Source organism: Pseudonaja textilis, chromosome Z, assembly GCF_049901715.1.
Source record: "Pseudonaja textilis isolate UNSWEBS1 chromosome Z, rPseTex1.2, whole genome shotgun sequence".
NCBI classification, from domain to species: Eukaryota; Metazoa; Chordata; class Lepidosauria; order Squamata; family Elapidae; genus Pseudonaja; species Pseudonaja textilis.
Window position 1 is genome coordinate 111,354,584 of NC_142008.1, and position 23,418 is coordinate 111,378,001.

General features: G+C 41.9%; 1 protein-coding gene across 1 annotated transcript in view; it reads left to right on the top strand.

Moving 5' to 3' along the window:
- The window catches only part of LOC113449994 (uncharacterized), a 56,088-nt gene that overhangs the window by 21,824 nt on the left and 10,846 nt on the right, over nucleotides 1-23,418 (top strand). Inside the window, exons 3-6 of the mRNA XM_026721135.2 lie at nucleotides 1,805-1,931; nucleotides 3,190-3,309; nucleotides 5,838-6,519; nucleotides 21,418-21,471. Coding sequence (XP_026576920.1) covers nucleotides 1,805-1,931; nucleotides 3,190-3,309; nucleotides 5,838-6,519; nucleotides 21,418-21,471 — 983 coding nt within the window. The remainder of the gene's footprint in view (nucleotides 1-1,804; nucleotides 1,932-3,189; nucleotides 3,310-5,837; nucleotides 6,520-21,417; nucleotides 21,472-23,418) is intronic.

A 23,418-nucleotide genomic window follows, 5' to 3' on the forward strand; every position in this document is an offset into this window, starting at 1 on the left:
GAAGGGACCTTGTAAGTCATCTAGTCCAACCTCCTGCCTAAGCTGGAGACAAACCGTTCTGTGGCAAATCATCCTATTTCTAACAATTCATTCTTGAAATAAGGATGAATAGCTACTCACCTGGCAAGGTTGATGTTGTGGGGAAAATAGGAGGAGGAAGGTGTGTTAGATGCCTTGATGTATTGATGCCTTGAGTTCACTACCTTGAGGTATTTGTTAAAAACAAGGCAGAATACTATACCAATTAGTTGATATAACAAATGGATGAACTGATGCTTGCAAATGATATTGTTTTAAAATTAAGGGTCCCCCCTTTTCATGCTGTAGAAGTATAATAGATTAATATGTATTCTTTGGGATTCTATCAATATTCCTACTTTTTTGTCATTTAAATGATTTAAGGAAATGTGCATGATTTAGTGATTCTGTCTTAGTATAAATAATATATATGCTATTCCTTAATTTGAATGCAAGATTTAAACCACACCTTTGGCATTTAGAATGCAGTTGCTCCTGCCTTCTCAAAGAATTATATAACGTGTCTGTGACTAACTTTGTTTAGCGACTGTTCAAAGTTTCCACAGCACTAAAAAAAAGTGACTTAGCTCAATCCTTACGCTTATGACCACTGTACAGTCCAAACAGTAACATGTTTAAAGTTTGGGTGCTTGGCAGCCGGCATGTATTCATTATGGTCGCAACAACCTGAGGTTACGTAACCCACCATTTGTGACCTTCCCAGCTGGCTTCTAACAAGCAGAGTCAGTGGAGGAAGCCAGATTCACTTAATGACTATGCGATTCATTTAACAACTGCAGTGAATTGTTTTAACAACCATGACAGGAAAAAAAACCCATAAAATTGAGTGCGGCTTGCTTAACAACCCACTTGTCAGGGTTCCAAGTAATAAATCCATTGCAAGCAAAAACTCCGAGGTAGGTGAATTCCTCAAAGAATAGCTTTATTGGACATTCAATTCATATTGGCACATATCTGGTGAAAACCAACTCTGAAGGGCCCCTTGGTTTTCACCTAATTAAAAGGTTTTCCCCCAACCCCAATCAGTCACATACATGGATCAATCACTGCAGCGTCTGCTAGTCTGGTGACATTACTGCTCCTTCCTCTGGCCAGGTCCTTGGTTCCCAGGAGAAAGTCTTGAGAAAATGTTTTATTTTGACTACACAAACCCAGCTCTCTCTAATCCCCTCTCCCTATCCCTCGCTCCAGTATGACAGCAAGGAAACTCCAAGATGGCTTCGGCCAGGTCAGCTTCAGAGTTGATACCACATGCTTAGCAACAGAAAATCTGGGTCCCAATTGTCGTAAATCAAGGACAAGCTGCAACAACTGATCATTTCTACATTCTCAGCAGTTTCCCTTGGTCGTAGTCCTCGACTTACGGCCACAATTGAGCCCAAAATTTGCATTGCTAAATAACACAGTTGTTAAGTGAGATTTGCCTCACTGTATGACTTTCTCGCCACAATTTTTAAGTGAACCATTGCAATTGTTGAGTTAGGAAGCATGGTTCTTAAGTAAATGGCTTCCCCATTGGCTGAAGTTTATCAGAAAGTTGCAAAAAGTGATCCCATGATCCTGGGACACTATAACTGTCATAAATATGAGCCAGTTGCCAAGCAGCCAAATTTTGACCACATGACCCTGGGGATGCTGCAAAAAATAGTCCTAAGTCATTTTTTTTCAGTGCCATTGTAACTTCAAACAGTCTCCAATTGGTTGTAAGTCAAGGACTATATGTATAGGATGGGGTCTCAATTACTCACCATTTGAATGGTTTCAGGCTCTGGTGTCTTTTGAAGAGGTGTCCATGTATTTCTCAGAGGAAGAATGGAGACTCCTAGATGAATCTCAGAGGAAGATTTTCACAAAAGTGATGATGGAGAATTATGAGAATGTCCGAGAATTGGGTGAGAGTTGGACAGGACTGGGGAAGTGTAACGGGCTGGGAGAGTAAACCTGAGGGACAGGAAGAAGGGCTGAAGCCTACACTGGTATTTCTTAACTATGACCACCTGAAGATGTGTGGACTTCAACTCCCAGAATTCCCCAGCCAGAGAAATCCGAGTCCAACGCAGACATGGAAGTGGAGAAAGCCTCTTAGAATTGGCCCTTCCGCATTCTCTGGAATGCAGAGTCAAGGAAGGAAGAGGCGCTTAAAAGATGCTGTTACTCTAACCTTAAAATAAACTTAGAACAGTATTAGTATCGTTTTCTGGATCTGGATTACTTTGAAGCTCTGTCAAAAAGAGACTTGTGTCTTATATAATGTTTGTGGCCTAAGCCTGGCTCACTTAACAAAATCGCTTAACAACAAATTAAGCATGCAGATACGTTCATCGAATGCTCAGCTCTCTGCAAAGCATTGGCCATTCGTGACCAATCCTGAACAAAAGCAGAACTAGAGCTTATATACCTTTGCCTTGTTATACAGTATTATGAAGACAAGACAAGGGAGAGACCGTGTAAATTAGATTTAGCCAGGCTGACGTTGGAAGGCTTTTAATAAGGCCTCCTATGTAAACATATGTATCCTTTCCTACTAGGTTAGCATAGCAGCCAAAGACCTCTGAGATATGGTTGGTGAATATATATGACCTGTGTGTTAGGCTATCTTTTACCACCACAGTAATAAGTAAGATCACTGAGCCGCAAACCATAACCAGATGCCTTCTAAAGCAGAATTCTCCAACCTTTCTGGTGGGTGGGATGGGGAAGGGATGGCACTGATGTGTGTGCCGCTCCATTTGCACGAACAGTGGGCATGCGTGACTGCTGCTCGCGCAAATGGAACACGTATACAGGTGCTCGCCCACTGCTCGTGCAAGTGGGGATGCCACATGTTTGCCCGCCACTTCCCACGGCCCGGTTCCGAGCAGTCCAAGGCCCAGTAGTGGACTGTCGCCCGGGGGTGGGGACCCCCGTTCTAAGGGAGGAGCTGCTGATTGGTTCCTTCACCATAAGTTTGAGCCTACAGCATGTGTTGCCATTGAAAACCGGAAGTTGGGTTTAACTTGTGCTGTTGAAACATTCTAACGTGACATGCAGGCAGATTTGAGTTTTGTGTAAGTTCTCGTGGATTATCGTCTTTAAGATGTTTTGCATTTTTTTTAAAGAAAAACACACACACATTTCTCCACCCCCCTCCTTTTTTCCCCTTTTTTACAGGATTTCCCACCAACAAGCCAGATCTCATCTTCAAAATGAGGAGAAATGAGAACCATGAACTGTACATGGATAAAATTGAGAACGGTGTATCTCCAGAAGGTTTATCTCCAGAAGTCACAGGTGAGGAAAAGGTTGCTCCTGATTTGACTTGATTTGCTTCTGTGGCCAGAAGCAAGAATTGTTGCCATGGGGCTCCTTTGTGAAACAATGTATAATAGAGGTGAGTTTCTACCCCACTGGGATGTGTAGCAGCTACATGAGGGCATGGCACCTCTTCCAGGAGAAAATTTTTCAGAGTGATTGATATTTATTTAGCATATTGCATGTGGAACATGTGGATATTATCCTCTTCATTTAATGACCCCCTAATCCCTTGTGGGGTGGAGTCTGGGCCGCTGAATGGGCTAGCAGAGTGTTTTAATGGCTGGATGCCCTTCCTGTCGCCAATATGGAGCTTTGTTCAGCAGATATATTCTTAGTGCATCCAGAGAGAGAAATATCTGCCTCTGCCTAGGATCGAGCTCACAACCTCCTGATTGTGAGGTGAGAGGTCTACCTCTAGGCCACCGCACCACTCCTATGGAGCACTTGGATAACAGAAATAAAATTATATGGAAGGCACACATAGTGCTATGGTAATGTATGATGGAAATATGTAGCCTGGTAAGACTTGAAGAATTCAAGACGTTAAATATAAGTTATAGATCACATTGTGCTTGTGTCAGAAGCACAGAGGTACTTCTGAGTTGAAAGGATCATCACCGTTGCCTGGGAGATGCACATTTGGGGACTTCTTTCATGATCCCAGTAGGAGCTGGAGCAAAGGACGAGAACTCATCCTACCCCAGGGCAGCATGCAGCTCTCAAACACAGGCTTGCTCATTTCTATCCAAGCAACTGAACCACGAGTGTCAACGTGCTCCTTTAGTTATAGATTACATTTTAAAATATGTTGATTCATAAGAATAGAATAAGTTTTCTATATATTAATGTCTAGACCATTTATCCAATTAAGGTAGTATTTGTTAATTGGAGAAAGTCTGCTTTTCCTCTTGTTTAAGCTCTCAAAGGCAGCTAGTCATTAATACAAGGACCTTTAAATTTGGCAAGATTAAGACTTGTGGACTTCAACTCCCAGAATTCCTGAGCTAACATGACTGGAAGAGGAATTCTGGGAGTTGAAGTTCACAAGTCTTAAAGCTGTCAAGTTTGAAGACCCCCTGAATTAATAGATTGTGGAGCCTATATTATTATTAATGGTCTGCTACAGGTAGAGTTTTGCTGAACAGTATGTTGATTTTCAGCAAAACAGTTGTAAAAGAAGGTTACCAACACCTAACAGAACCTGGCAGAAACCATTTTCCTGGTTCAGTGTTGCTACGCTTGTATGGGAGAGGGGAGGAAGTTGTAATGTATTACTAGACACAACATAGAGCATTCTTTGGAGAACCAAGGTCATCTCCTGGGTGGTGAAGGAAGGAGGAGAGGAATACAGGTGAAGCCTAATTGGCTAATGGTGATTAATGACACTGGGGGGAAGGGATCATCACTGGTTTTAACCCAATACTGTAACCTGGGAAAAAAGTCAGAGTTGGCTTTCCTTCAAAGGGTGCCCATATGGTTTACCCAATAAGGAAGTTTTTTGAGGAAGTCTGGAACCTTTACAAAGGTCACATAACCTCAGGATTCTGTAAACAGTTATAAATGCAGCCTGGTTCCATGCACCTGGTTCAGTTATGTAACTGCAAGGAGGGGTGACCGTTGGGATTTAGAATAATAGTAGTACTGTGTTTCTCCAAAAAAGAAGGCTGGGTCTTTTTTTTTTTTGACCCCCCCAAAATAGCTAGGCCTTCTTTTGGGAGGGTTCTAATTATTGACACCTCGCAGCAGTGGCACCGACAGCCCCGCCCAGCAGGAGCTCACTGCTGACCCACTTCTTCTGTGGCTGCTTGCAGCCACTCGCGTGCATTGCTCTGGCCTCCATTTTGCCTTCAGATGCTTTCTGGAAAGCCCTCTGCAGCTGATAATAGAGCTCTGGATCGATCCGGAGCTCTGTTATTGGCTGCAAATGCTTTCCAGAAGGCATTTGTAGAGCTCTATTGTCGGCTGCAGTGGGCTTTCCAGAAGGCATCTGAAGGCGAAATGGAGGCTGGGGCGATGCGTACGAGTGGTAGCAAGCGGCCACAGAAGAAGCAGCTGCAGAAGAAGGTGAGGCAAGTGTCGCGGTGTATGAGGCCTGGTGAGTAGGAAAGCTCCACCTCCACATCCCTACCCTAACTTATTTTTTACCTGTGTGCCTTGCCCCACCCACTGCATCCCAGGGTGGGCGGGGTCTTAATTAGGGCTAATTTTGTGGGTGGGGCTTAATTTGATCACAGGCGCTCAAGAACATGATAGGGCTTCTTTTCAAAGTGGGTCGTCTTTTTGGAGAAACACGGTAAGTAGTCCCTTGGTAGGTCCGTCGTAACTTTGGCCAGTAAGCAACCGGTCATAAGTTGAGGGCTACGTGCATGCTAAAGTAAGAGGTTTAACAGGATCTAGTTTTGTGTTGACTGGAATTTCAGAGTGTCAACCAATGGGAAAGAACAGTGCTCCAGGATGAATATAATTCCTACTCTTTTCCCTCCCCCGCCCCTTCCCCTTTAAAGGAGAGTTAGAGTTTTCAAATGAAAAGAAGAGGCTGGCAACCTGGAGACAAAAGGATATGGAGGATGCCCTGCCATCTGGGCCAACGTCTCCGAGACTTCTCAAGAGTTGTGGTGCCACTGTCAAGGGTCGACCTCCCAGAACGGAGGGGGCGAGATCCTTTTGGCAGCAAACCATGCCAGGTTTTGTATGCCCAGACTGTGGCAAGGCATTCTTAAGCAAATCAGACATGGCTCGACACCAGTGGTACCACTCCAGAAAGAAGCCCTGCCAGAGCTTGAGTTGTCCCAAGAGCCTTGCCAAGCCCTCCCAACCGGCCCAGCAGCAACCTCGTCCACCTGGAGAGTGTCAGTGCTCCAAGTGCGGGAAGCGCTTTACGGATCTCCACGGACTGACGTGCCACCAAGCGGTCCATGCTGCCAAGCAACCTTTCCACCGCCGTGCGCATTGCAGGGGCTTCTACTTTAACTACAACCTGCGCCAGCACCAAAACCAGAACCAGCAAGAATCCGCGGCAAAACCCCTCTTTCACTGTCTTCATTGTGGGAGGCAGTTCACTCGCCGCTGTAACCTCATCCAGCATTCGCGGATACATCAGTATCCGTGGCATCCACAAGGGAAGAGATGGACCCTGGAGACCAAACCCAATGAAACATTGGAAGTTCAGGTTGGGCTCTGTGCATAGCAGCAGAATTGGGGGTTCTCTGTACTGGGAACCCTGAAAATAAAGAGGTGGTGGGGTTTGGGGGAGGGGACAGTGATGATGCCAGATTTTTTTCTCTCCTTTTCCTAATGATGTCCTGCAAGGACAGACTCTTCCCCCCACCCCCCCACCCCCGAAATGTTGATCTATGTGTTGCGATATAGGAACCCACCAATTGACTGGGTTGTTGCTTGTCAGATTGCAGACAGAGCAAGAGATTTGATGGTGGAGATGATGACTCTCGACTCGTCCAGGATGGAGTGCTATTCCACTAGATCAATTGGGTAGATGTTCTAATCTAAATCTCCAGCCCACTAATGAGACTCTTCACAATAATCCTCTGCAGACGCTCAGTAGGAATTCCAGCTTTTCTCAAGGCCAGGGAATCCATCCTGAAGAGCACTCTGAAACATCTTGGGAATGCTGACATCCTTTTAGTTTGCCCAACTTAGCCAGCCAAGATCAGTTTGCTTGTGTTTTTGGCCAAGGCTTTGCAGGTCTGGATTCTTCACAAAGTTTTAGGCAGTATTTGAACAACGACCATCGACAATACTAAAGGATCATTGAGTCATTCCTATGGACAAATATCCGTTCTGGTGTAACAAATGTGAATAAAATGTGTAGAGACTATTCTAGCAACCAGTAAGTCCAAGACTAGTTGCAAGTTTTGGCATTTGCTTCTATACAAAATATCTTTGCCCTCTCACCTGAATTCTGTGACAATGATTTTGTAATTCAGTGTTTCTCAAATTGGTGGCTTTAAGATGTGTGGACTTTGACTCCCAGAATTCCCCAGCCAGCCTTTTAAAGCCATCAAGATTGTAACCTATCTTGATGGGTGAAAAAAAATTCTGGGCAAGTTGGATTTCAGGAAGTTTTGGTTATAATGGGCTTGGAATACTTGACTTGGATGGTCTAGGTTGATCCAAGCCAGTTTGATTTGTAACAATTTGTGACTTTGACTGGGATGTGGGGTTCATGAATTTTTTTTTAAATTGCTGGTGTGGAAATATTTATCTTTGGACTTGAGAAAGCATTACTTCAGTAGAGGTAAAATTTAAAAAGGAGATAGTTAGCTAAAAAATCTTGATGGCCCCCATTTGTAAATTTGTAATTGTACATAGTTTTCTACTCCAAAGATTTATTCTGGTTCATCCTTAGAAATTCAAGAACCAGGCATTGGTGCCAGATCTTGTTCTGATTTTGTTTGTGGTTCATGCTTTGTTTCACATTCAAATGACAATGGGACACCCCAATTAGGCAACCTGCATTACCTAGATAACTTCCATCAATTGTTTTATAGTTATTTTCCTCCATCAGAATTGGAGAAATTGAAGGTTGTTATAAATTATCTCTAGAACTTGGTTGACAGTCCTGTCAAATGGAGAAAAGGACCAAGATCCTATGACCATGGATGCATTCAATCAGAATATTCCTAATGCCAGAGACTTTTCAGACAGCCAGTATCAAATAGATATAGAACAGTGGCGTCAAACTCAATTTCATCCACATCAGTATTGTGTTTGACTCCGAAGGGCGTGGTGGGTGAGTGTGATGGATGGGCGTGGCGAGCTCAACGTCACTCATCGAGGTTCCGTTTTCAGATGCAATGGTCTCTTGCAAATCTTCCACCAGTGAAAACCAGGCTCGAGAGACCGCGCTCGGTCCTGCCAATGAAAATGGAGCTCAGGGTGGCCATGAACGGAGCCCAGGCAGTCTCTCCAAGCTTCATTTTCACTGGCAGAGGCACTGTGGGCCCGTACTTTGCTGTTTCCAGGGTGGCCCCATGGGCCAGATTTGGCTGGCGGGCCTTGTGTTTGACACCCTGATATAGACTAAGCTTTACACTAGTGTGTGGTCAGCATTTAAGAACTGGATTGTAACCTCCAGATGACCACTAGGTGTCAGCAAGAGTATCTCCTTGTTGCCTTCTACTGATTATGTAGATTTTTGCAGATTGAATAAGTTAGAGGTCCCCAACCCTCTGTCTGTGGCCCAGTGCTACACTGCAGCCACTTCAGAACTGGGCCACAGAAGTGGTGGGAGAGTATGTCTGCATGCGCACAAAGCTGCATTCGTGAAATCAGCATGCATGCACACACAAAATTACCCCTCTCACAACCGCCACCTCCACTGGTCTGCTGAGCCGAAAAGCTTGGAGACCACTGGAATAAGTGATGTGAAACTTTGATAAGTGCCACATACAAAATACTTCCCACGTCAGGGGCCCTGATGCAGAATGCACATTGTGGGAGGCCTTTTTCTTTCCTGTTGTCCATGCTGTTACTGTTGTCTCAAGGATTGGGAAAATCGCAGGTCTTTTTCTGTGCATAGGAACATGGATGAAAAGGAGTCATTTGTCTATGCAGTGCCATCCTTCCCCAACCCCAACTGCCTGCTTTTTATGCAAATGAATAATTTTTGAGAACTATAAAAAGATACTTACTGGAGGAGCAACTTACAGTAATATTTCTGTTTTGCATACTGTTTCTCTCCAACCTGATTTCTCTCTTAGTGGAGCCAGAGGTCATCAATGAAAAGGCCTCAATTACTCTCAGACTGGGCTTTATGTACTGTAAATTCTCTCCAGTTTTAGCCAAATGGAGAAGAATGCACATTTTGTATCTTTTTTTTTGAACAATGTTGTTTCTGGGCTAGTTAATTATATACAAGAAAAATAATATTTTTTTTGGTTCATTTCCATGACTTTTCTGGAAGAAGCAGGACTGAGGCTGACCTATAACATAAAATTATGAATTGTGTGACACAATGTGTACTGCAGCCTCTAACTGGAAAGCTTACAAACCTGCAGCCTCTTACAAAACTTTTGGATTCAGTTCTAGTTTAATTTACTTTATTGTCTTTGCACCTCCTACAACAAAATTAAATACCATCTTCAGTGTATATTATGACTGAAAATAAACACAAACACACATCCTTCACATTCTATACATTGAATTGAAAACCCCCAACATCACACCAACACTGCACTATACAGCAGAATTCAAAAGAGATACTGCCCTGGGATAGAAGCTGTTTTTCAGCCTATTTGTCCTTGTTTTTATTTTCCTGTACTGTCTGCCAGATGGTGATAGTTCAAAAAGAGGGGTGCCTAGGATGAGATGGATCTTTGAGAATGTTTTGAGCTTTCTTAAGGCAGTGGGAGCTATAAAGCTCTTCCAAAGATGGGAGAGGGCAACCAATGATCCTCTGGGCAATGACCTCTGGGCACTCCTCTGGAGTACTTTCCTATCTGCCAGTGGGCAATTGGCAAACTATACAGAGGTGCAGTAAGTTAAGATACTCTCTATGATGCAGCGGTAGAAGGTCACCAGCAGTTTTTCATTCAGTTGTTTTCTGAGAAGTCTCAGGTAGTATAATCTCGGCCCCTTTGGCCAGTGCTGCAATGTGAGCACCCCAGGTGTGGTCCTCTTTTATGGTAACACTCAGAAACTTAAAAGTGGCCACTTGCTCCACTTGGTATCCATTGATAAGCAAGGGTTGGGTTCTTTCTATAGTCCACTATAAGTTCCTTAGTCTTATTGGTGTTGAGGACCAAGTTATTGTCTCCACACCACAAAAGCAATCGGCCCACCTCATCTCAGTAGGCAGACTCATTCTCCCCCACCCCCACCCCGGAGATGAGTCCCACCAGTGATGATTGTCAGGGCGATACAGGAAGTCCTCAACTTACGACCACAACTGAGCCCAAATATTTATGTTGTTAAGTGAGAAATTTATTGAATTTGCTCCATTTTACGACTTTTCTTGCCACGTTTGTTAAGTGAATCACTTAAGCAGTTCTTAAATGAGTAACACAGTTGTTACCGTGAATTTAGTTTCCCCCATTCACTTTGCTTAAATCACGCGACGATGGGGATGCTGCAACGATCGTGTGAAACGGGGTCATAAGTCACTTTTTTGTGGCGCGATTGCAACTTTGAACAGCCACTAAATGAGCTTTTGTAAACCGAGGACTATAAATACTATCCATTCAATTTTCTGTGACCCTTTGGAACGGTTCTCTTCATGCCAGGATTGTAGGCATGGCTTCTCCCAAAATTTCAAAATTGTAGACAGATGAAGGAATGGTCTTGATGGACAGAAGGAAGAGCCACTAGGAAGGCAGTGATCAGATAAAAAGGGCTTCGGCTTCAGCCAAGAAAGTAGTTTGAGAAAAACATCTCAGGCAACCCCTATTCTAGCTCACACATAAAGTAAGGGATCGGGAAGCATGTACAGACTTGCAAGATTCTGTTATTATTGCTATCACAATAAAAACCATAGCAAAATTTCAGTGACTGTGCGACCTTAGAGTTTGGCCCCGTTTTAGGAGCTTTCTCGCCACTGTTAAGTGAATCACAGCAGTTGTTAACACAGTTACCAAATTGTCTTTGCTTGCAAGATTGCAAAAGGTGACAGCATGAATTACATGGCAGTTGCCAAGCATCCAAATGATGCTGCAGTGGTGTGAAAAATGGTCATGTCTATTTTTTCAGTGATGATGTAACTTTGAATGGTCACTAAATGAACTGTTGTAAGTTGAGGACTACCTGCAGTCCTGACCTATAGGGCATTGATTTCTTAAGTCCGGTCTACCTTGCAGGGATGACATGAATCTTGCAATGTACTTTCCCTACCCTATATCTTTTTGTGCTGACTAGGGGAAGTGTTGTCTGAGATCTTTTAAATCTTTAAGGCACTGCTTTGCCCATAGTTTGGCATTTTTAAAAAGCATCAGCACATTCCTGGTGGTTTTTGTTTTTGCTGTGTCTGTTCCCCGTCCCCGACAAATGTCGGGTGGAATCAAACAGGTATTTTTGCGAAATGTTGGAGCTTGGAAATCCTTGGCATTGATGTAAAGCAAACTTTACATCAAGTAAAAATATAATTAAATGTTTATGAGTGTGCTTATAAGGGTGATTGTGTAATTACAAATTGGTTTCTTATATCTCGCCTGGGGATACATATTCCAAGTACAGCAGTTTTTAACACTCAAAACAGAAAAATGTAAGCGGTTCTATATCATGATCAAATGATAAAAATAGGTTTTGTCCATGGATAAAGTATGGGAGGAGCAGGCTAAAAGCCTAATTCCAACCCTTATGTTTAAATATGGTTTAGTTTGATGTGATTCTTTCTTTCAATAAACCGCAGTTAAATTATGGTTCAACTTGGTGTATGAACCCAGTCAAGATGGATTCAGAAGATCCTGTCTCCAGGAAAAATTCCTGCTTCTCCAACTCCGACATATATGATAACTGCCAGAAATCCAACAGGAATATCTTTTTCCAGACTGGTGGCATTGATCTGGTTCAAAAAGTCTGCTCTATAAATTGCTTCTGGTAGTTAGGCAACTGTAAAATAACAAGAATAGTCAATTGCAAAAGGTATTTTTACTTGGAACAATTTACATCCTGCAGTGGCTCCATTAATGTTATTAAGAAATCTCTGCCTATCCTAAGGCATTGGGAAGGACTCAACTGATGAACAAAAATATTAAGTCCAATCTAAAAATATGGCTGTGTAGCCAACCATACAGGCCTACATAAATTGTAACCTTTCGGCACAGAACGGAGTTGCGATGATATCCAGAGCTCATTTATCAGTCAATTTATATACACTTGCAAGAATATGGGCCCCAAATCTTTTATGCTTCTGCCAAATAACAGTCACATATGTAAACATGACAAATATGATTCCACAAAACAATGACACCAAACTTCCAATTGTATTATATTGTAAACTTGTTTATTTGCTATTTTATTTTTCACCCATTGTCTCTTCACCTTTTCCTCCTCTTTTTGCAACTGTTGATTTTGTTCCTTCAAGTGTTTTTTTTATAAATAAGATCTGGTTTGTGCTTTATAGAACAGCAGCTGGAAATTCTAGGCCCATACATTGCTCTGTGAATAAAAAATATTCAAAAGAAAATTAGAGCAAATGACATTTATAGAAAGTTAGGAGGAATCAAGCTTGACTTGAAGGAGATTTATGTGGTCTAGCACAAAGTTTTTCAAGTTCAGCAACTTTAAGATGTGTAGACTTCCATGACCAGAATTCCACCACTCTAAAGTAGAGTGGAATGGAAGAATGCAAGAACGAAAAAGAACAGAATAAATAACACAGTTGAAAGGGATCTTGGAGGTCTTCTAGTCCAGCCCCCTGTTCAGTCAGGAGACCTTATACTATTTCAGACAAATAGTTGTCCAATCTCTTCTGAAAAACCTCCAGTGTTGGAGCATTCATAACTTATGGAGGCAAGTTGTTCCACTGATTAATTGTTCTAACTCTCAGGAAATTTCTTATCAATTCTAGGTTGCTTTTCTCCTTGATTAGTTTCCATTGCTTCTTATCCTGCCCTCAGGTGCTTTGGATAATAGCTTGTATGGTAGGCTCCCAGGGTCTCCTGGTGGTATTCCATCCTTGATCTGATCTTACTTAGTTTGTGTTGAGAGAAGCCAAGGTCGGTGACAGCATGCCACATGTGGCAGCATCGAATAGAGACAGGTAGAGTGCTCCAAACCTTCCCATTTGGATTTGAGTAGGAATGCCAAAAAACGTCCGCGTTGAATTTGTGTGGAGCGAAGATCTTGCTCAGTGCCTTCGTCGGCAAAGCCGCACCTCTTCCCACTGATCTGCAGTCTGCGAAAGCTTTCGTTCTTTTAACAGAATAACAGAGTTGTACGCAACCTTGTAGGTCATCTAGTTCAACCCTGCTGCTCAAGGAGGATACCCTACACCATTTGTGACAGATGGAGGTCTAGTCTCTTCTTGAAAGCTTCCAGTGATGAGGCTCCCACAAGGGAAACTGTTCCATTCAGGGACAGTCTTAACGTGTGGGCCTGATGGGCACTTGCCCACGGGCCCCACAAGCATAGGGGCCCCATATTAATCTGATTAGTTGTTGCTGCATGACATTTTTTTAATGTTTCAACACCGATTTTGTTGGAAGTGCCAGTAAAATAAATATATGTTTAGTTTTATTGACCATTTACATTTTTATTCCTGTGAGTAGTTGTAGGGGCCCCAGTACACTGCTTTACCCGGGGCCCGCAATGCTGTTAAAGACAGCCCTGTTCCATTGGTGGATTGTTCTCACAGCCAGAAAATTTCTCCTTTATTTCTAGGTTGAATTTCCCCTTGATAAGTTTCCATCCATTATAGAATAGAATAGAATGACAGAGTTGGAAGGGACCTTGGAGGTCTTCTAGTCCAACCCCCTGCTTGGGCAGGAAACCCTACACCACTTCAGACAAGTGGTTATCCAACATCTTTTTAAAAACTTCACAACTTTTGGAGGCAAGTTATTTCACTAACTGTTCTGTCAGGAAATTCCTCCTTAGTTCTCGGTTGCTTCTCTCCTTGATTAGTTTCCATCCAGGTTGCTTCTTGTCCTGCCCTCAGGTGCTTTGGAGAGTAGCTTGACTCCCTCTTCTTTGTGGCAGCTCCTGAGCTATTGGAAGACTGCTATCATGTCACCCCTGATCCTTCTTTTCATCTAACTAGACATACCCAATTCTAGCAAACCGTTGTTCATATGTATTAGTCTCCAGTCCCCTGATGGTTTTAGCTTCCAGTCCCTTATGATATATCATTATTTATTATGCACCATCCGTTGCGATGCGCGGCCCGTGCATCGCGGCAGCCCGAGGGGTGAGTCTTGCACAGCCGCCCAAGCGCCTTGGCGAGCACCCCCATCTGCCTTCGGTGGCGCTCGGAGCGGCGCGTCCTACGGCCCCGTTCGCTGCCTCTTTAAGGGGAAATGGTTAAACACCATAGAGAAGGGCTCCTTCCCCCCTCGCAGTCGGCAGCGGCGGAAGAGGGGAGCTGCGCTGCCAAAAGCACTTCCTCCGCTCTTTCCCAGTCACCCTGAGCCTGCTTGCTGGTGAGCGGAGATCGGCTGCCTGTATCGAGCGGGAGGGCTGGTAGCGAGTAGAGGAAGGAAAGAGGAGAGGCTAGTTTGCAAAAAATGCGGGGAATATCCCCGGGAATGCATCTGCAAAGCGGTGCAATTCTGGGCCAGAGCAGCTTCAAGGGTCAGATTAGAGTCTTTTTGCAAGAGCTGCGAAATGGGTACATTATTATTATTTTCAATGGGGTGGAAGTGGGGGTGGGGGGGGTTGGCCTAGAAAGCTGTCTCGTCGGGACGGAGCTCCCCCTGGTTAAGTTGCAAAGGAAGCGAAGAAAACAATAGGTCGGTTCCTCGGTTGCGACATTGTAAGAAAAGTTGGCAGGAAGATTAGAAGCGGTTCTCTTAGCACGGATTAAGGATTCTTCTTCCCTTCCCCGGTTGGGTGCTTTGCCGAAGGGATTTATAACCTGTCTATTTGTCCTTGACTTCAGTGCCAGGACATAGTTAAGGGATGGAACGACACATGATCCAACAAACGGACAGAAGAAAATTTGGGGGCAGCTTCTAAAGTTGCTGGAAAGCGCCAGGTTGCATAGGTGTGAGATGTTTGTACCTAGTGAACAGGGACCAGTCGTGGGGTGGGGTAGGGGGAAGACACTTAAAAGACCAACGCTTTTTGGCACTTTTTTAGGCAAGTCTTCTCACTATTGCTAAGAGGATTTTGTATTTTCTGTGAAAGTAATTGATAGTAAGTCTCTTAAGGCAATTTTATTCCTCTGCATGGATTCTGAAGTTTTGTTAAGTTTTAGAGGGCTTTTGGTGTTTGTGAAGTATGTGTTGCTTTAATTTTAACTGAAATGAAGCTGTCACACCACAATTGTATAAACTCTTTGGGATTATAAATAAGCATTTGTAAGCATTTGCTTGGCAGTCTCACTAAAATTCTTGCTTCCCCCCCTTTCTTTCTCTCTGGTGGTTTTCTTTTGCTGTTAAAATTTACACATTAACTTGAAAATAAAATTACAAAATTACAAAAAAAAACTTTAGACCCTTAAAATTTTAGGACAGTAGTTTCTGTAGCACTGCTGGATGATCAATGAAGTTGTTGCAATTAGTGGAAATCCAGCATTTTTTTTGACATTTACCTACCTGTCTTACTTGATTGTTTGGAGAGGCTGAAGGAACCCTGTTTTTTCCAGAAAGTCCAGTTGCTGAGCCTTTCCAATTGCAAAACATTTTGGACACTAGGGCTTGAGAAATCTTCAGTCTGAGGCCCTGTTATCCAGAGTCTTGTCCTCAAGACTCTGTCCCTTTAAGACATGCTGCACGGGGTTCATAGGTCCAGTAATTCAAAATTCAGGGCAGGACTGACTCTTGGTCTGTTTGCCTTTATCTCTTTATGATTGCTGTTCTTTCCTGAGACAGCTTGATTCATTTTTGTTTCCTCTGCTTGCAAAGTGGGGCTGAAACCTAAGAGCAGGGGTCTTCAAACGTGACAGCTTTAAGACTTATGGACTTCAACTCCTAGAATTCCTCCTCCAGTCATGTTAGCTCAGGAATTCTGGGAGTTGAAGTCCACAAGTTTTAAACTTGCAAAGTTTGAAGACCCTTGCTTAAGAGTCCAAAACCTTTGGATTTTAAGTTCCACAGAGGCTGTGTTGGATAATTTTCACCCCTCATCATAGAAAGTGTCCACTTTATCCACTAAAGATAGCTACTTGATTACAGGCATTCTGTTATTTTTAACTTGTTTTAAGGACTTAATTAAACTTTATGTATCTGCCCTTGTGTCCCCTCAAACCTTGTGTTTGTCAACCTTGGTCACATTCTAATGTGTAGACTTCAACTCCCACAATGCCTTAGCAGCTGTCATTCAAACTGCCTGTCTGCCTTCATACATGCTGGGGAATTCTGGGAGTTGGGTTTGCAGATTTTAAAGTTGCCAAAGTTGAGAAAATGTCCCAATCTGCTTGTAACTCCCATTCATGGTACTATTGCCACTTGTGGAGGCCCATTTCTGTACCCTCATAAGGAGGGTATTAATTAAATTTATCATCTGTTACTTCCAGTCATAAAAATTGGGTATGTTATTGGGATTTGGCTCTTCTAGACAGGAAGTTTCAAACTGATCTCTGCTGCAGCAGTTCCCTTTTAAGAATAACCTAAACAGATGCTGGAAAGAGGACAATCTTGTTAACCGTATATCCTTTGTAGAGTTGACTGACTTGATTTGGTGCATATATTTTGCAGAGAGCTTGTTTTGCTATTTTGGGTCGCTTAAGCTGAGGCAATTGGATTATTTAAGGAAGATTTATTTATTATTATAAGGCCAGTTTGCTCTAGTATTTAAAGCAGCAGGTTAGAAACTTAGGAGACACTGAGTTCTAATGCTGTCTCAGGCATGAAAAACCAGCTGGGTGACATTGGGCCTCTCAACCCAACTCACCTCACAGGGTGGTTTTTGTGGAGAAAATAGGCAGAGGAAGAAGTATAGATAGTTTTTGACTTACAACGACTTGTTTAATGACTCTTCTAAGTTACAACAGCACTGAAAAAAATAGACTTAGGACTGTTTTTTACACTTATGACTGTTGTAGCATCCCCATGGTCACGTGATCAAAATTTGACTGCTTGGAACTACTTCATATTTATGATGCTTGCAGTGTCCTGAGGTCACATCGCCTTTTGTGACCTTCTCACAAGCAAAGTTAATGGGGAAGCCAGATTCACTTAACAACTGTATTACTAACTTAATAAGTGCAGTGATTCACTTAGCAACTGGAACAAAAGGTCACAAAGTGGAACAAAACTGTCTTGCTTAGCAACAAAAATTTGGGGCTCAATTGTGGTCACAAGTTGAGGACTATCAACTTGAGATAGTCTATTGTATTAGATATGTTCGCTGCCTTGAGTTACTTATAAAAATAAAAATGGTGGGATTAAAAAAAAGTCTAAAGATGGAATGGAATATGCAGTTATTCCTGGATTAGACTGAATAGATGGAAAATGGCGTGTATCTTGGCTTATTTTGAAAAGCTAAACAGAGCTGGATGGGAGACCACTAGGGAAAAAAAGAACCCAGACTAGACTGGAGAATTAAACACGTTTCTGGGAAATAGGCAGTTGAAAAGCAACTTCCAAACTGTTAAGACCTACTTGATTCTGTCTATGAAGTCTCCAGGAGTTGAGTTCAATGCAAAGAAATTATCTTTACTTTCACTAGACACACATATCCTAAAAATAAATTCCTGTTTCCATTTTTTTTCATATTTAATACTAGAATGCATTGGTCTGTATATTACAGGTAGTCCTCAACTTACAACCACAATTGAGCCCCTTTTCTTGCTAAGCGAGACAGTTAAGTGAATTTTGCTCCATCTTAGGACCTTTCTTGCCACAGTCGTTACGTGAATCACTGCAGTTGTTAAGTTAGTAACATAGTTATTAAGTGAATCTAGCTTTCCCATTGGCTTTGTAAGAAGATTGCAAAAAAGGGAACACATGAACCCAGGACACTGCAACCATCATAAATATGAGTCAGTTGCCAAGTGGACGAGTTGATCACATGACCATGGGGATTCTGCAATGGTCAAGTGTGAAAAATGATCATAAATCAGTGCTGTTGTAACTTTGAACAGTTACTAAATGAACTGTTGTAAGTTGAGGACTATCCTCGAAAATAAAACCCTGTCTCATTTTTTGGGACCACCAAAAAAAAGGCACCAGGTCTTATTTTGGGGGGGATTTCATCCACTGACTAACCTCACTTGTGCATGTGACTCCTGGCCTTTTTGTTGTCAGAGACCTTCTGGAACTTCTTCTGTGGCCAGCAAGACTTTTCTGAAGGCCTCTGCAGCTAATAACTTAGCTCCAGATCATTCTGGAGCTTTGTTATCAGTTACAGAGGCCCTCAGGAAAGCCTTGCTAGCCTTGCCGGCTGCAGAAGAAATGGGCCGGCAAGGCAGATGTCAGGGTGTGCGAGGCCTGGCTACAGCTGTCCAAAGGTAGGTAGTAGGGCAGCTCCCCCCCAGCTTAATTTCCTCCTACACTCTGGAGTGGGAGGGATCTTAATTAGGGCTTATTTGAGGGTAAGGCGCACATGTAAAACCAAGCTAGGATTTACTCTCAGAGTAGGCCATATTTTCAGGGAAGCACGGTACCTGTATTATTTTCATATTTTGAGCTACTCTGAACATATTCTTCATGGTGGAAAAATACTATCTGAAAATGTAAAAATAAAAACATCCTAGAGAGGTTTTTTTTAAACAAAGGATTTGCATTTGGGGAACCAATGTCACCCTAATTGCAATGGCATTCTTTTAATTATTTTCTGATACTTATTGGGATGGGAAATAAAGTGTGGTGCTGATTTCCACCATTGTAGGGAGATAAAACTTCCTATGTCGCTAGCATTTGGCTTCCCACTTGCCCTAGAAAAATGATGCATGATGTTTTCTGGAGTTCCTGTGTATTTGTGCATGTATCTACCTCCAGCTTGCAAGAAAGGGAAGGAAAGTCCCCTGGCCAAGGGGCATAGAGGTAGGATATGTTGGCTTCTGTCAAAAATGTTTAGAAGAGTTTTAGGATGACCATATCTCTCCTGCAAAAATCCAGCTGACCACTGGGGGCAGCAAAGACCAATTCTCCCAAAGGTGCTTTTTCAAAAAGCAACTGGACTTCCTTTTATTTTTCCTCGAAGATATTTCACTTCTCATCCAAGAAGCTTCTTCAGTTCTGAACTGAAGAACCGAACTGAAGGAAAAACAGAGAAAATCCAATTGCCTTTTGAAAAAGCACCATTGGGACAACCGTCGCCTGGATGACTGAGAATCTCCATAGATATTAAAGACCTACTGATCATCCAATCTGCAAAATAAAATAAAATAAATAAATAAAAAATTGACCAATGGGATGGTTTCTATTTGTCTTTCAAAAGGTTCTCTATTTATTGGTATGATTTATATTCCGCTCTTTGCAGAGCAACTTCCTCTTGTTTTTTATGCAAATCAATTCTATAGGGAAGGCTGGGTTGTTAGAGAATAACACATCCAAAGTCACCCAGATGCTTCTGCGACTAAAGGAGGGAGTCTTACTAGTATTAGTCCAACACTTTATATGTACACCACAATTGTTCTTAGTGTGCAGGCTACAAGATACCGGTAGTCTTTGACTTACGACCACAATTGAGCCCAAAATTTCTGTGGCTAAGCGAGACAGTTGTTAAGTGAGTTTTGCCCCATTTTATGACCTTCTTGCCACAGTTTTTAAGTGAAATCACTGCAGTTGTTAGTTAATAATATGGCTGTTAAGGGAATCTGGTTCCTCATTGACTTCAACCGTCAGAAGGTTGCAGAAGATAATTACATGACCCTGGGATGCTGCAACCGTCATAAAATATGAGTCAAATATCTAATCTTTGATCAGGTGACTGTAGGGATGCTGCAGTGGTCATAAGCGTGAAAATTGGTTATGAGTCATTTTTTCTAGTACTTTTGTAACTTGGAACGGTCCCTAAATGAATGGTTGTTAAGTCAAGGACTATCTGTTCTTAGTAAGTTCCTTTTATGAAAGAAATATCCAGGTTTAGCCTTCATTCCTGCCTTCTGTTGATACATAGCTTAGCCTTGGAGAGAGTTTTTTTTAAAAAATTCTGAGTCAGCACTGTAAAAATGCATCTGGAGAAGGAATATTGGGCTTCTTTAACTTGGAAGATAGTGTGTAGAAGGGAGGGGAGAAGTTGGGGTAGAGGGAAAGAAGAGAAAAGAATTAGATTAAGAAAATGCAGGTAGCTAAGTGATTCTGCAAGGGTCATTAGTATGAAAAATGGTCATAAATCACTTTTTTCAGTGCCATGGTAACTTCAAGTGGTCACTAAACCAATGGTTGTAAGTCAAGAACTACCTGTAAATGTACTACTTACTTCTAACCATTGCATTTTCATCTGTATGTCGCAGGAGTTTTCCAATTTTGCAACCTCACAAAGAGCAAGGTATGTTGTTACTCCCACTTTGCCTTCCCAAACCTTTCAGGTTTTTTTTGTTATAGTGTTATTTTTTCTAAATTGCTTCCTACTTGTTGCCCTCTGTGCCTGGACATACCTGTGAGTTTCTGTCTGGAAGGATTCTGTTCTTTTTTTTAAAAAAAATGTTTTATTTATATAACATGTAAAAATTCAATTTCAATCAAACAGTGTGTTGTCTGTGTCCAATTATTTTTAGGAAATCATAATCAAAAAGTTTACAATAATATTCATCACAATGATATTAATTCAATAATAATAATAATAATATTTTACTTATCTACTTTACAAATCTCCTTTATAACAGTAGTCCTTTTTGTATCCTCATGGTTCTAAGTTCTGTTTTTATTATCTAACTATTGGTAAAGTAGGTTGCATGTCAAGAAATATTCAGATCCTTCTTTTTCCTTAATTGTAAGCGTTAATCTGTCCATTTCTGCACATTCTTATATTTTTTTAATTGCACCCTCTTTGCTTTTCTATTGTTGTGCAAATACAATTCTGGCTGCAGTTAGTAAATGTAAGATCAAATACATATTCCTTTTGTCATATTTTCTGGTAGAATACCCAACAAAAATATTTCTGGTTTCAAATCTATATGCTGCTTTATCATTTTTTTTCCAATGAAGTATGTATTTCCGTCCAATACTTTTTTGCCTTTGGGCAAGTCCACCACATATGGCAATACGAACCAGGTTTCTGGTTACACACCCAACATTTAGGTCTTCAAAGGTATTTAAACATCTTTACCAATTTTGTTGGTGAAAAATGCCATCTGTAAAACATTTTATACAAATTTTCTTTATATGCAGTTGACATAGTTATCCCACAATTTCTGCCATTTATCCAGTTCTATTGTATATCCAATTCTGCAAGGGTCATGGGTGTAAAAAATGGTAATAATTCACTTTTTTCAGTGCCATTGTAACTTCAAATGATCACTAAACAAATGGTTGTAAGTCAAGAACTACTGTAAATGTACTGCTTACTTTCTAACCATTGCAGTTTCATCTGCACGTCGCAGGATTTTTCCAGTTTTGCAGCCCCACAAAGAGCGAGGTATGTTGTTACTCCCACTTTACCTTCCCAAACTTGACAGGTTTTTTTTGGAATAGTGTCACTTTTTCTAATTTGCTCCCTACTTGTCATCCTCCGTGTCTGGACCCACCTTTGGTGAGTTTCTGTCTGGAAGGGTTCTGTTCTTATGATGTCAAGAGATGCTCCATACAGATGTCGACAATTGACAACATTTCTGAACTCCCTGTAAATTCTGTGTGTCCCAAAGGTGCTTTTTCAAGAGGCAACTGAACTTTCTGGTTTTTGTTTGAAGACGTTTTGCTTCTCATTGGAGAAGCTTCTTCAGCTTCCTCAGCTCTGAAGAATTCTTCGGAGTTGAAGAAGCTTCTCGGATGAGAAGCAAAATGTCTTCAAAGAAAAAAAAAACTAGAAAGTCCAATTGCCTCTTGCAAAAGCACCTTTGGGACAACCATGACCTGGATGACTGAGAATCTCCATAGACATCTGTGTGGTTTCTTCCACCAAGAAGCCTCTGCAGGAGAACTAAAAGGAATACACCCTTGATGAAAGACCCCCATTGAGGATTTGCATGGACCAGAAAGAGGGCTGAGAAAATATGTACAGACCCCTCGCATCCTGGATATAATCTTCAATTTCTCCTTACAGGAGGCTGCTATAGGGTATTGCGTGTCAAAATTACAAGATACAAAGACAGTGTTTTCCCCTGTGCCATCACTCTGTTGAACACTTAATTCCCTCATCACTGTCTCATTTCTCATCTTTTCTCATCCTCTCCGAAAAAAGTGACATGACCGTTTTTCAGAGTTACGACTTTTGCAACATCCCAACAATCACAGGATCAACATTCAAATACTTGACAACGGGTTCATATTTATGATCTTTGCTGTATCCCAGGGTCATTTGAACATTTTTTTGTGACCTTCTGACAAGCAAAGTCTATGGGGGTAGCCAGATTCACTTGACAACCGGGTTAGTAATTTATCAAAGGCAGTGATTCACTTAGCAACCGTGGCAAGGAAGGTCGTAAAATGTGCGGCAAAACTCACTTAACAAATGTGTCATTTAACAAAAAGAAATTCTGAGTTCAATTGTGGTAGTAAGTTGAGGATTATCTGTATATACATTGAGCTTATGCACCAGACAAATTTTTGTGTGCCCAATCACACTTGGCCAATAAAAAATTTCTGGGATTCTATGAATACTTTATTCCCCTTGATGAATATTAGATGAATGGTTTTGCCTTTTTAATTGAGAGGTTTTTGTATTGTTTTGGTACAGCATATTTTATATTGGAAGCTGCTTTGAAATTACAGTTTTCAAGGGAAGTACAGTACTATGGAAATGCATTAAATAAATAGTAAAACCAAGCCCCCCCACCCACCCACCCCCCGCACCCAGCCAGATTTCCTTGCAGCTGTATAGTAGGAAGGAAACCCATAGGGGAATTTAGTTTTCTATTCTTGCTGATGTCTATGGAGAATCTCAGTCATCTACTCCCTACCATGCAGTCAGAGCTGAAGAAGCTTCTTGGATGAGAAGTGAAACGTCTTCAAAGAAAAACCAGAAAGTCCTGTTGCTTCTTGAAAAAGCACCTTTGGGATATTCTTGCTGATCTCCTCTCAGGGAAAGGGCAGCCCTGGCCAACTGTTAAGAATATTGGCCAATCTTCTTATTAAGTTTCAAGTTTACCCCTTTGCTTCTATGTTTCTGGTTACTCTAAAAATTGCTTCTTGCACAGGATCCCAGAAGGAAGGAACAAGGTAGACTTGACTGAAGTTTGGAAGCAGAAGAATCCTTGAGAATCCCCTATGCAGGTGAGAAAGAAAGAGACAGTGGTGTGTGTGTGTGTGTGTGTGTGTGTGTGTGTGTGTGTGATGGAGAGGGGGAGGGAGGGATCAGGAGAGAGGAAGTATGGAAGATCTTAGAATGAAGCTGGAAGAGATTGCACCAGAAGATGAGTAAGAGCCA